The sequence below is a fragment of the Salvelinus sp. IW2-2015 genome, linkage group LG6.1, assembly GCF_002910315.2.
Source record: "Salvelinus sp. IW2-2015 linkage group LG6.1, ASM291031v2, whole genome shotgun sequence".
NCBI lineage: Eukaryota > Metazoa > Chordata > Actinopteri > Salmoniformes > Salmonidae > Salvelinus > Salvelinus sp. IW2-2015.
Window position 1 is genome coordinate 8834770 of NC_036845.1, and position 13573 is coordinate 8848342.

Below are 13573 nucleotides of genomic sequence, written 5' to 3' on the forward strand. Positions count from 1 at the left end.
ATACATGGCTTTTTAATATGTGTTTGAGGAATATTAATGCTGGAATTTTTCACTTTAGCAGTTAAAGAGGAATTTGTACTTTTGACATCCGTGGAAAATGAAAGAAACTCATGCAATGGATAATTCATACCTCTATGTGTTCTTAAGAGTGGTAGTGTAACAATAACTTTGAACTCAACCTATCTATCCATAAAGCAGAATATAAAATATGAATGAAACTACTGTATAATCTATTTCAAATGCTTCTGTTTTACTTTCTTTCACTCACTAAAGATTAACGCCAACAGGTCTACCTACAATGTAAGCATTGATAGAAGGAGAAGACAGGGAAGAATGATCCACCTAAAAGCAATGTTTTAACCCACCCGACAGAGCTCTTAAACATGGAAATAATCCTGTGTCTGTTTTGCAACAAACAGCTCAGCTGCGCAAAGAGCCCATGCCAGAGAGACATGCACAAGCCATGACATCATCAAACCGAGCAGGAGAAAAGGAGTACCCTCATTCCTATCAGGACGGGGCAGGAGCCAAAGATCACCATTCCGTCCTTCCTTACAATGGTGTATGGGAACCATAAACTAATAACACAGAATATGAATACTGTATAGATAATACATTAATTATTACCACTTTCAAATAGCTTAAGGTCAAACACCATTTATATTTGGGTAAGAGCGTCTGCTAAAATGATGTAAATCTGTGGGTTTGTGTTGCAACATCACAGAGATGAAAGATGCGCCATCATTTAATTAAGTTATAGAACGCACCGAACTTGTGAGACATTTTGAAATACTAGGAGGCAGAGCATTTGGACAAAAATGCTTACCATCAAATGGAGCTGTGCTGTTGTACTTGCTGAGCATTATGTGAAACAAACAGGATGTACTATTTATGTTGAAGACGAAAAAGATTCCATCTGTGACCCATTTGTATAGCTGACTATTATCACAAAAATCTCATCAGCATATGACTAGAGAAATTAGTTCACTCCATAAATTAAACTTGTATTTGTCTTTAATGTAATTTACATTTGGCTATTATTTCAACAAGACGAATGTTTTTTAATCACAAAGCTTGTAAAATGACTACACAATCCGACAGCATAAATTCCTTATTTTAAAAGCAAAAATCCTTAAATCATTGACTCAAATAAGTAGATCAGAAAACATACGCGAGAAAGCACAGGAGCATTTTGACAAACCGATGACCCTGAATGAATAAGCACTTCTTTTATGTTTTTGTAGAAAATTCAATTCACATGTAAGGTCTTACAAGGGCAGCTTTAGCCTACTTATTTTTTAGCTGCGGCTGTAGGAAGGGTCTCACGACCAGCTCCAAACTTCAAACTGTCATACTGCACCTCAGTCAGACCCTGAATGACAAGGAAACACTATCATCATCATCATTACAAATAGTAATAATAGAAAACGTAGTAATAGTATAATCTCAAAAAAATAATACTTATAATAGTATAATACACAAACATTTATAAAAAAGTTATTTTACCTGTGCTCCGTCCTGGTTGTGCTCATAGGGTTGAAATCTTTTCTTTCCTTTGGAAATATTATGATACAATATGTTAAAGATACAATTGATAGCCTATATAATATACTGCTGCTATAGATGTAGTAAAGTTATCAATCATGAATAACTAATCAAATACAAACAGTACTTACGATGGTCGTGTCTCAGTCTGCAGACATACAAGGTGATGATCATCACCACAATAGAAAGAAGGATACACATGCCGCCCAAAGAGATGGCCAGAAACATTCCCTGTCTGGACCGCTCCATTCCTAAAAATGCACAATTTGTTTTGACACATAAGAGTTCTACATCATTTTAAACTTATACAAAGAGACACTCTAAACAAATGCAACCCATAGCCCTGGGGCGATCTCTCTTACCCATCYTGCTGACTGTCTTGTTCATCTTCACCCCACTGGTACTCTCCATAACACAGGTSATCTCTTCACCTTCAGCCCAGGTATGGCCAGGTACAGAGAKCTGGACTCTGACACTGGCTGGCTTCTCTGACAGAACCTCAGGTAAACGCTCTGAGGACTGAACCTTCCCCTCCACCTCCCAGTACACCCTGGCCTGACTGAGATCCAGTCCAGACACCAGGCACAGGAGTGGGACTGAGGATAAGGAGGCCTCCTGCCAGTCCACGGGCACCAGGATCTCCAGAGTAGTGTCAGAGGTGATAGGGTCTGAAAGACAGAGGACATTACATGACATGGCATAACTACCAGATGTATACCTCCCAGGACTAGAAAATATGAACGCTAATATAAACCATGGAGAAGCATCTGATCTTACCAGAGACTTCCAGCACACTCCCATTGCCCATGTTCAGCATGGCACTGTTAAGCAGGGCACAGTAGAAGATGCCCACATGTCCTGTTGGCATTGATGATGTTCAGGAGGCAGGCTGTGTTGGTGTGGACACTGTAGGTTTTTCGAGGCCAGAGTATGCGCTTTCTCATAGGTCCCACTTGCACCCATACGATATAAGAGCATTCCCCTCCCATTTCACTGATGTCACAGTAAAATGTCACATTGGTACCCTCTGCCACTGTTAGTGACCCTGGGTACTGGTATACCACTGCTCCTGCTGTGGGAGAGCATACACATAGTTAAAAGTCTGACTATAGGGACTAAATCATCTGCAACTTGATATTTAATGTACAGTCATATACAAAAATAGTAGATGTTGTGCATTTCAATAATCTTACCAACAATCAAGTGTGCAAGGAGAAATGTCACCTGCATCCAACTTGAACACATCTTTAGGCTGAGGTGTTGTCACTCAGTAATAATGGTGGAGTTGTAGCACACATATCAAGTGCCAAACTGCCGAGATTGCCAAAGAGTGCGGAATATCTATGTACTGGAATAGGTCACCAACTCACACCACTCCTCCATCATTGCAGAAGAGAGCAGCACTGACCCAAGTCATCACATGGCTTAAAATGTGCTTCAAAGTGATGCATGAACAATGTCATTGTTCTACAGTCTGGAGTATCATAAAAACATACACACTTATCTTTTTTCGAAATCAATGGAAATTGCTTCACACAAGTGAAAACACATGTGATATATTACCCCATATTTCTGTTTATCAATTCAGGTTTACTTTCAAAGCCTCAGGATTGAATGCTGCATTACACTTTTTACATCAATGTTGTTGTGAAATAGGGTGTCAGAACAACGTGAGTGGCGAATGTGCCAAGAAGTACAAAGAAGGTTAATCCATTTGGCAGTGTTTGTATTATAATTCACCTCCCTGTCCTCAATTTTGCGATACCCTGACATCTACAGTACACCAAACTGTAGCCTACATGTCTCCAACTACGTCACATATTGTTCCTTGATCTTTATATCTGTCCGGTCTATAGGAGAGAGTTTGCGCGCGCGAGAGAGAGAGAGAGAGCGCGCGCGCGAGAGAGAGAGTTTGTAGAGTGGGGTGGGATTGAGGATAGGGAGAAAGAGAGATGTGTCACAATGTGTCTTTGATTACTGTTATCAGGGAGAAAAAGTATCATTATTGCAGGTAAGTAACAATCGTGCACTTGTAGGAAAGCTTAACTAGCTAGTTTACTTTGCGTAGTTGCTTCAAATGCATTTTCGCTTGTGTTTCTGGTCAAATAAAATAGTAAGTAGGCTAATCACTGTATGTCCTTAATTCAGATACCGCAAAGTCATACCGCAGTTTTCCGAGTAGAAGACAAGGTCCCACATACGGATAAGGGAAGTTGTGAATGATGTGCACAATCTTCCTTACGAAAAAATATTGGAGTCAGACTACAGTATAACTGCAGTTAGAGTGCAATATAACGGTAGTATGCTGCAAATAACTGCAGTAACTGCAGTACACTGCAGGTATTCTGCAATATCTGCGTCCAAAATACCACAGTCGACTGCAGTTACTGCACTGTTACTGTAGTTTCAAAACGGACATATATATATTTTTTGCCGTTTTTTTAATAGCCATTTCTATGAATGATACACACCCATTTATTCTGGAAAGATATAAATGATTTTAGTACAATTTTTAGCACAAGACGAATCCTATCGTTAATCAAAATCAAAGGGTGGATTATGTTTTTGTTGTTATTTTAGTCTTTGCACACATCATGTCGACCTCATTGGCTTTCAGTCCTTGCCATTGCTCCATTTATGAATTTGAGAGTCGTTTCCCTCAGTTTACTAAATAGTGGCTGGGTCAGGCTCTTGATTTTGCCTCGTGCCTTTTTGTGCCTTGCTTTTCTCAAAGGTTTACAGCATCAAGGTGAAACTGATTAGTCTGACAACAAATCCTTCTGGCCGCGGGGTGGCGTCAAACACCACGAATGTCTATATTTGCGTTCTCTTCCAGCGCGCGCACTCTAGGGTCCGCCCCGCGCCATACACCTGTCCTACCTGCACACTTATATGGATGATAAAATAACCGTTTCTTTCAGACATAAATCGTTTCTCATCAAGTAAGCAACCGGCTAATTCCCAACGTCCACTGGGTATATTTGGCTTTTATTTTAAAAACTTTAGTCTACCAGTTTGATACATCATGGAGAAAAGACCAATCAAATTTGGGATTATTCTTACTTTGGCTGTTTCAGGTATGACAGAAAACGTCTATCTATCTATCGATCTATCTATCTACTCTTCCATGCATCTTCATTTATTGATTATACTAAAATATGTAGACTATAACACATTTACACATTACATTTCTTTAGAGACTTCTGTTGTAGGGCAGTGATTCCCAACAAGGGGTACTAGGACCCCTGGAGGTACTAGGCCTATCCACAGAGTGTACTTGAGAAGACTCATGAGACCATAGGCCTACTGGTAAAATGCACATGAGGGGGTACTTCAGGGCTACTCCGGGCAGAGCAAAATTCTGTTGGTGAAACAGTAACCCAAAAAGGTTGGGAACCACTGTTGCATGGGAAGCATTGTTGTACTGTAACCTACACTTCTTAGACGTGGGAGTCAGATTGGGGTTTAATTGTTAATGTGACAATCAACAGGACCGAAAACATATGCTAAACAGGTCTGTAAAAATTATGGCATCTCATGCATTACCTGAAGCCTGCTTTTATTCAGGCTATGATTGTAAACTGAGAATGGTGTCGCATCCCTCCATTAGAGTTCCAGACACTAGTAGAATCTATGCCAAGGTGCATTGAAGCTGTCCTGGCTCGTGGTGGCCCAAAACCCTATTAAGACACTTTATGTTGGTTTTTCCTTTATTTTGTCAGTTACCTGTATCTAAGTAAATCATACTTTGAGGTTTACGGAGAGTAAAACCTTATCAGCACACAACCAGAATACCACTTATTCATGATTATCTTGTCCCTGGCTGCTCAGGACCTTTTGATGACATTTTGCCTTATTATTTTTTTTAACTTTAAATTGCTTCCTCAGGTGCCTCAAGTGATATCAATTTACTGGAGTTAAAACCCACGTTGAGAATATTTTTAAATCTTAGCCAAACATCTATCATAATTTGTCATAATCTGTCATAATGTATAAAGTGTCTTCAGGGTTATGCAGTAGCAGAATAGTATTATGGATTTACAATCAACCCCACTCAATCAAATATTGGGATAAGACAAAACAACTTCTTTCCCACGCTGAGAAAACACATTTGCAAACTTTGTTTTGGAGTAAATTAGTCTAAATAATGCATTATTGCAGTGATTGGGGTCACAGATGGTGACCCCCCCTTTCAACTCAAAGTGTCTGTTTACAGATAATCATTTCCACAGTACAAGGCATCCTTTATTGGCTGTAATTTGCACTTCAATCAGTCAGTCTCTAAGGGTAATGGCAGTAATTTATTAGATGGCTGTGTAACAGTATTTCTGCTAATTTCAGAATTTCGGCTTGTTTTCCATTCACCGTTACAGCACTCCTTTTCTTTGATGATGTTGTGCCTGCTTCCCATTTACGGAGGGCAACACCCAGCAGCAACGACAAGACCACCCCAGCTACGCTGTCCGCCTACTACATATGCGTCAGAATCACCAACCGGATTTACACTGAGTCACTCAATAATCAAAGCTCTAAGGAGTACAAACAGCTGAGGAAACAGGTGGAGCAGATGGTAAGAGTGTGTTTTTTTACTGCTCAAGTCAGTCCATAGAGCTTCAACTCATCACTCAGTCTATACCCACAAAATAACTCTTTGTCCTGGAGATACTTCATGTTTGCCAACAAAATGRAAATGCTCCATGGCATTTCCATTGTTTTGGTCAAGTTCCATTGACGTCTTTACTGCATTTATACCAAGCAACCATTGCGAGTGTACCCATGAGTTTACCAGTCAAATTGCCAGAGTTAGATGTTCCCAAGGCTGTTCTATTCACTATTTTCTTTGTCACCAACATCATCAGCTCTCCAACACCTAGCAGTGAGCACTATTTTAACAGTCAACAACAAAATGAGCCATCACTACTAGCTCACACTCCAGTTGACCCACTCCACTACACCATAGACAATGATACTATAGACACCTCCCTTACAACCTGTTACTCAATATTCAAACAAGGAAAGGTGTGAAGACATGCCTTGTAGGATAATATTAAAGTGCTCCTCTGATTGCTGTGTCTTTTTCAGGTGGATGACGTCCACAGCCCTTTGCCAGAGTCTGACAAATATATGGGTGTATTTGATATCATTTTCAGGTGAGCTCTAATGTTGAATTTAAAATTCTACCATTGAAAAAAAATTGCATTCTTAAGGACATTGACAATTATACGTTAGAATTATTTTTGACTACTGGTCTCACTCTTGCAGTAATGGATCCGTCATTGCAAACTCGACAGTAATGTTTGGGACTACATTCATGATCACTCCAACTTTGGTTAAAAGTCTATTTTCCACTCATATCCAATCAAATAAATCCAAAGCCCTTGACCTGGACCGCGTCTATACTGAAGGTAAAGAAGATGGCAACCTTCTCTACTTCTGCTTTGTAGCAGCCTGATTAATTTGTATGTTTCAAAAAACTGTATTGTAAATAGCTTAAGAAACTGTTATTAAGTAAAATAAAGCAGGAATCACAAATATGTTCTTTATTCCTTAGGTCAACTTCCAATAAAAGCCACACTACCTCTTGTAGCACGTACCACAGCAACCGCAGCTGCCTTAGTTAGTACCCTCACAAACACCACCACTAGTCCTGACAAAAACAATACAATTAGCAACATAACCACCCCTAGTCCTGAAGACCATAACAGTACAATTAGCAACATAACCACCCCTATTCCTGGAGACCATAACACTACAATTAGCAACATAACCACCCATATTCCTGGAGACCATAACACTACAATTAGCAACATTAACCACCCATATTCCTGGAGACCATAACACTACAATTAGCAACATAACCACCCCTAGTCCTGAAGACCATAACAGTACAATAGCAACATAACACCCATATTCCTGGAGACCATAAACCTACAATTAGCAACATAACCACCCATATTCCTGGAGACCATAACACTACAATGAGCAACATAACCACCTATATTCCTGGAGACCATAACACTACAATGAGCAACATAACCACCTATATTCCTGGAGACCATAACACTACAACTAGCAACATAACCACCCCTAGTCCTGGAGACCATAACACTACAATTAGCAACATAACCACCCGTATTCCTGGAGACCATAACACTACAATCAGCAACATAGACCACCCCTAGTCCTGGAGACCATAACACTACAATTAGCAACATAACCACCCGTATTCCTGGAGACCATAACACTACAACTAGCAACATAACCACCCCTTCTCCTGGAGACCATAACACTACAATTAGCAACATAACCACCCGTATTCCTGGAGACCATAACACTACAATTAGCAACATAACCACCCCTATTCCTGGAGACCATAACAATACAATTAGCAACACAGCTAACCCTATTACCCCTAAAAATCCTCCCCAGACCATTAGCACGACTGTCTTTCGTAAAACCTTTGCCCCTACTGAGAGAGCAACAAGCAGGTATAAGACCACAGAGCATGCTGCAGCTGTAGTTGCTGGGGCCGGAGAGGAAGTCCCAGGATGGGGGATCGCTCTTTTGGTACTGGCTGCCCTGATCTTGTTAATCCTCCTTATTCTCCTAATACTTCTGGTGAGTACAAAAACAAATGCAAAAACAAATTCTCCCTGAATGCATTGTTGACCTCCATTTTCTCAGAAACAGCCACAACCCTGCTCTAACAGTTGCAGTATGTCATGCTAAGGAGGCCATTTTACTATGATTCTTGTCTTTTCTTGACCTTCAGCTAGTGTGGTTGTGCTGTAGGCAGAGATATGGAAGCTTCAGCCCATATAACCAGATCAACCACGGGGCAGACATCCAAATGTACTCCACACACAGCCGCTTCAACGTGCCCAACGGCAAGCCTAATGTAAGTCCTATGTCTTGGCAGAGAGGCCAGATAGACACACACACACAGGCTCAGATTCTGCATTCAGCAGATTGGCTATGGTTACTAAGACTGGCCGCTATGCCTCAGTGTTAGATAGACGTCTCTTTGTGCCGTTCCGGCTTTGACCAGGGAAACCTGAGGCGTGGGAAACACTAGCCTTCCCCTCTACCCTCTCAGCCGAACTACCCCTGCAGCTTCCAGAGAGGGGTCCCAAGCCATACTCCTCCCCCCAAGCCACCTATTTTCATTGATGCACTAAGTTGCTTATCTCCAAAATCAAACCCCCACATAAGCAGATGTTCTTGGTAGACCAGACAACCAATTTAAAGCAATCATCTGTGAGCTGTGAGTTTATAGCTTTAATTCTGCCTTGGGTACGTATGAGGGATGATACCAGAGTTATCGTCCAAGGACCTTCCTGTATGGGGCATGTTACTCATCAATGTCACTTTGAATGACTGGCAACACCATGATTTGACTGAAAAAAGGCAGTGTTTATTCTGGACATCAAAAATATATATTTTCGATTGAGCTATGAAAGGGATGCTAAATACAAATGCCATGGGATCTACCAACGTCAGAGAGAGAGAGATCTCTCCCTTAACACCAAACAAAGAGACCATTGACTGTACTAATGAGACTTGCATGTTCGTCACACTGCAGTGCACACCTCAAGCACACACACACCTGAGAGGAAGGGAAGTGAGGAGGGAATCTACTCAGGCTTTTTCTGGTGTTGATATGTAGCGTCATAGATATTTTTTTAGTTTTGGAAATGTACAGTTTGAGTTAGATTACACTGTATATTGCTTATATTCAATCTACTGTATAAGGATATTGTTGTGTGTTTGTGTTTATGCACTTCATATAATTGTGCTACATTTACGTAGATATATTTTTAAATTCTGTGTTCCTGCTAGCAGTGGTTTGAACATGTTTGTTATGTTGTTTTGGAAAGGGGACAGTGGAAGACATTGGATGACTATTTGTTCACAGCCTCCAACTCTCCTTGATCAATTTATTGAGCATAGTCGTTCCATACTAGTCTGCCAACATTTGCTCCGAGACTGACTATCATATAATGAGAAGAGTGCCCCCTCTGTCACCTGTCTCTATGGCAACAGAGCAGCAGACAGACACATTGTAATCCACAACCACTCTGTTTTCTTTACATAACCTTCTCCCAAAGCCCTTTTAATTGATGAATCACCGGTTTGATTTATTGTTGCAATTAAGCCGAGTGGATGTCTTTCAGGCTTAGTTAATTAAGGCTTTAAAACAGACGAACGTCTGCAAGATAAACTAACATTGCAGTTCTATACAACAGGTCAAAAACAGACTGCAAAATTCAGTTTTGCCTGATAAATGATATTGTGTGCAGTATCATCTTCACAGACTGTTTTACACCTTTGATGAGCTGATACTTTCTCTGATACAGGACGAAATGGGAGAACCATCGAAAAACCAAACAGGGATGTATGTGGTGAACGAGTACTGACACACAGGTACGGTAGGTGACACACTTTCTGTATGTTTATGTACTTCAGTGGTACTGTCAGGTAGACAACAGGGGAAATGTAGTTTCATGTTTTCAATTCCAGGAGACAATCTCCTCTGAATGCTTTCTTTCCTTCCATACATCAGGGGGATGGGGTTCAATGAGAGGTTTGAATAGGTAGACTACTGATTATTGTAGATATAGGTGTGTAGAGACGTGTCAACCTACATATTCATTAAACACATTGAATTAACTTTCTAAGAAAACACATCAATCATGTAATGTTGAAGATACTGTATATATTTAATTCAAGTAATTTACTGTTTTTACGATATTTTTTGTTGTTGTCCCTTCCCTACTTCTCTTTCCTCCAGAAGCTCCAGTCAATTGGGTAAGAAGACCATCTGAAATGGCCTTATGAAGTAATATGCATGGGAGCAATGACAATTCTGTACAAATGGTCCAATTATCTCTGAAGTATCTGAATGAAGACCGTGGCTTTGGCTCACTGATTGTAATTTCAACCTGTATTTATTCAAATCAAATCACATTTATTTATAAAGCCCTTTTTACCTCAGCCGATGTCACAAAGTGCTATACAGAAACCCAGCCTAAAACTCCAAACAGCAAGCAATGCAGATGTCCTAATGTTATTTTATTCCTAATGCTTTTACCAGTGGAGGCTGCTGAGGGGAGGATGGCTCATAATAATAGCTGGAATGGAGTCGATGTAATGGTATCAAGCACATCAAACACCTGGTTTCCATGTAGTCGTTACCATTCCATTCTATTATTCTGTACGTAAATCCGAGACACTCCATTTAGTATATGCTACTCCTCCCCGACCAACCTCCCTACTTTAGTTTCTGTCTAAAGTAACTAGGCCATTAAAAGGTATCATATGTCTTGACGTGCTCAGAAATACGTAAAGTATGTTTTGAATGGCTCTGAGGCCAGGCTGGCAATTTTGGCTTCATTGTGGCAATAGTTTGAGTTGTATTTTCAGTCTTTACTGAAGGCAAGCTAAACCTTGGTAAAAAAGAAAGCTGATCCTAGATCAGTAAATGGGTCAACATATGTATCCTGCAATTAACATGTAAGAAGAATGAGTAAGGGTGCAATACCCAATCAGGTACAGTTAACAAGAAGTTCATTGTTTTCAAAGACTATAAATCAAACCTTTTGACTTGGGCTGAGAGATCCAAATCTAATTCCCTACCGCTGGATAAGACATGTTTTGAGATAGGATGCTAGCATGCCAAAAAGTTAACTATTCCACAAACACAACCCAGTGAGTAAAACACCAATGTTATGTATATTTGACAATCTGATTAAATAAATCCACCATTATTAATCAATCTGTGAGATGCAACTATCTGTAAACATTTGAAGTGATCGTGCATTGGCGCTTTAAACTTTGCATAAAAAGAAATCTAAATCATTTTTAGATTAAATATTGTAAATAATAAATAAAGTTTGTTAGATTTTTATGGGCAGAAGTGGTTTGGATGCATTCATGGTTTGTAAAAGAGTTGGATGATTCTGTTCATCAGGAGAACTGAAGCTAGGGCAGAACAGACATGCCTCTGTTTGTATCTAAGCCTGCCCTGGCTTTTCTTTCTTTTATTCTTTGTGTGAAAGGACAAAGTAAATACATTTCTAGATAACGTGCGTTACAGTTATGCTGGGTGTGGCGGTGTGATAAAGAATAAGGTACTGTATTAAATTACAAATTACTCAAACTTTGTCCATTATATGCAAGTCAGCGTGTATTAAAAAGGCAACACCTCTTTCTGCTATTTGGGCCAATGGGCTAGGTTTAACATAAATATTTGACATATGGATGTCCTGGAAACAGATACATAACATTCATGATAACCAGCTACCAAGTGACATTGAGAATTGAAAGCTTACATTTTTCAAGGTGTGCAGTACAAATCGCATTCTTATCCAAAATGCATGAGGTGTATATGTCCATTCCGCTCTATATCCCATACCTTTGTAGTCTGTATTAGATATGTCTTTCTACAGTTGCATTGTGTATTTTTCCAGGAAAACATCACAGTGGTTACTGTTACTAATACTGTTCAGCAGGAAGATAATCAATCAGAGAGAAACTTTCAACCAAAACAAATAAGATCAGTTCTTATTGTTTCTGACACACTGAGGTCATTGTTGGATTATGACTTCAGAGACAATATGATTTATCGCTTGGTTGGGTTTAAAAATCTATCAACCAAAAGCGCGAAGTCAGAATGCAATCTTAAGTCATTTGCTAACAGTGTAACCAAACATTATTCAAGCATGTAGATGAACATACTAATAGAACCATACACCCATGCAAGGCTCCTTTAGCCAACAGAGTCAACCTATTCAAATAAACTCAGCAAAAAAAGAAACATCCTCTCACTGTCAACTGCGTTTATTTTCATCAAACTTAACATGTGTAAATATTCCCATGAACATAACAAGATTCAACAACTGAGACATACACTGAACAAGTTCCACAGACATGTGACTAACAGAAATTGAATAATGTGTCCCTGAACAAAGGGGGGGGGGGGTAAAAATCAAAAGTAACAGTCAGTATCAGCTGCCACCAGCTGCATTAAGTACTGCAGTGCATCTCATCCTCATGGACTGACCAGATTTTCCATTTCTTGCTGTGAGATGTTACCCCACTCTTCTACCAAGGCACCTGCAAGTTCCTAGACATTTCTGGGGGGAATGGCCCTAGACCTCACCCTCCGATCCAACAGGTCCCAGACATCCTCAATGGGATTGAGATCCGGGCTCTTTGCTGGCCATGGCAAAACACCGACATTCCTGTCTTGCAGAAAATCACGTACAGAATGAGCAGTATGGCTGGTGGCATTGTCATGCTGGAGGGTGATGTCAGGATGAACCTGCAGGAAGAGTACCACATGAGGGAGGAGGATGTCTTTCCTGTAACGCACAGCATTGAGATTGCCTGCAATGACAACAAGCTCAGTCCGATGATGCTGTGACACACTGCCCCAGACCATGACAGACCCTCCACCTCCAAATCGATCCCGCTCCAGAGTACAGGCCTCGGTGTAACGCTCATTCCTTCCGATTTTTACAAATTATCTTTGAAAGACAGGGTCCTGAAAAAGGGAAGTTTATTTTTTTGCTGAGTTTAATACCATCAAGAGGATAAGTCAATGTCTTTGCATTTGGGCCAATATGACAAAAGTTGTCTGTCAATTGTCTATGGCAAAAGGTAAAATCCACATATGAAGGTATGCAGACACAAATACCTTAGTGGTAATGAATAAGTCACTGAGTCACTCTCATGTAACTTAAAAACAAATCAGACAAGTGACACACTATGACGATAAGACAAATCTAGAAAATATAACCTATACAGTAGTATCATGACATCATCAATACAGACAATATGCTGGCAAGGAAATGTGGTATCAAGACTTGATTATACCTTCAATGGCCTGCCACATATTTGCCCACTGATATTGGCACAGAGGGTGTGGTGCTCCTAATACTAGCAGCAGGTCCGATTACCTCTGCATGGTAAAAGCCAAGACAGTTCGGGGAAAATGGGATAGTTCAGGATCTTATGAAGATTATTC

The 13573-nt window shown here is 40.1% G+C and overlaps 1 protein-coding gene and 1 long non-coding RNA gene across 2 annotated transcripts; both read left to right on the forward strand.

Annotated features, from left to right (window-relative positions):
• The first annotated feature begins 4461 nt into the window (after positions 1 to 4461).
• LOC111964988 (uncharacterized) lies at positions 4462 to 7556 on the forward strand. The gene is made up of 5 exons (XM_023988900.2): positions 4462 to 4622; positions 5919 to 6115; positions 6628 to 6695; positions 6808 to 6950; positions 7097 to 7556. The coding sequence occupies exons 1-5, from the start codon at positions 4571 to 4573 to the stop codon at positions 7381 to 7383; spliced, it is 747 nt and encodes a 248-aa protein (XP_023844668.1). The 5' UTR covers positions 4462 to 4570; the 3' UTR covers positions 7384 to 7556.
• Positions 7557 to 7586: 30 nt separating this feature from the next.
• LOC111964989 (uncharacterized) lies at positions 7587 to 10738 on the forward strand. The gene is made up of 4 exons (XR_002877456.2): positions 7587 to 8163; positions 8318 to 8443; positions 9903 to 9969; positions 10337 to 10738. It is a non-coding gene; the product is annotated as an uncharacterized lncRNA (long non-coding RNA).
• Positions 10739 to 13573: the final 2835 nt, after the last annotated feature.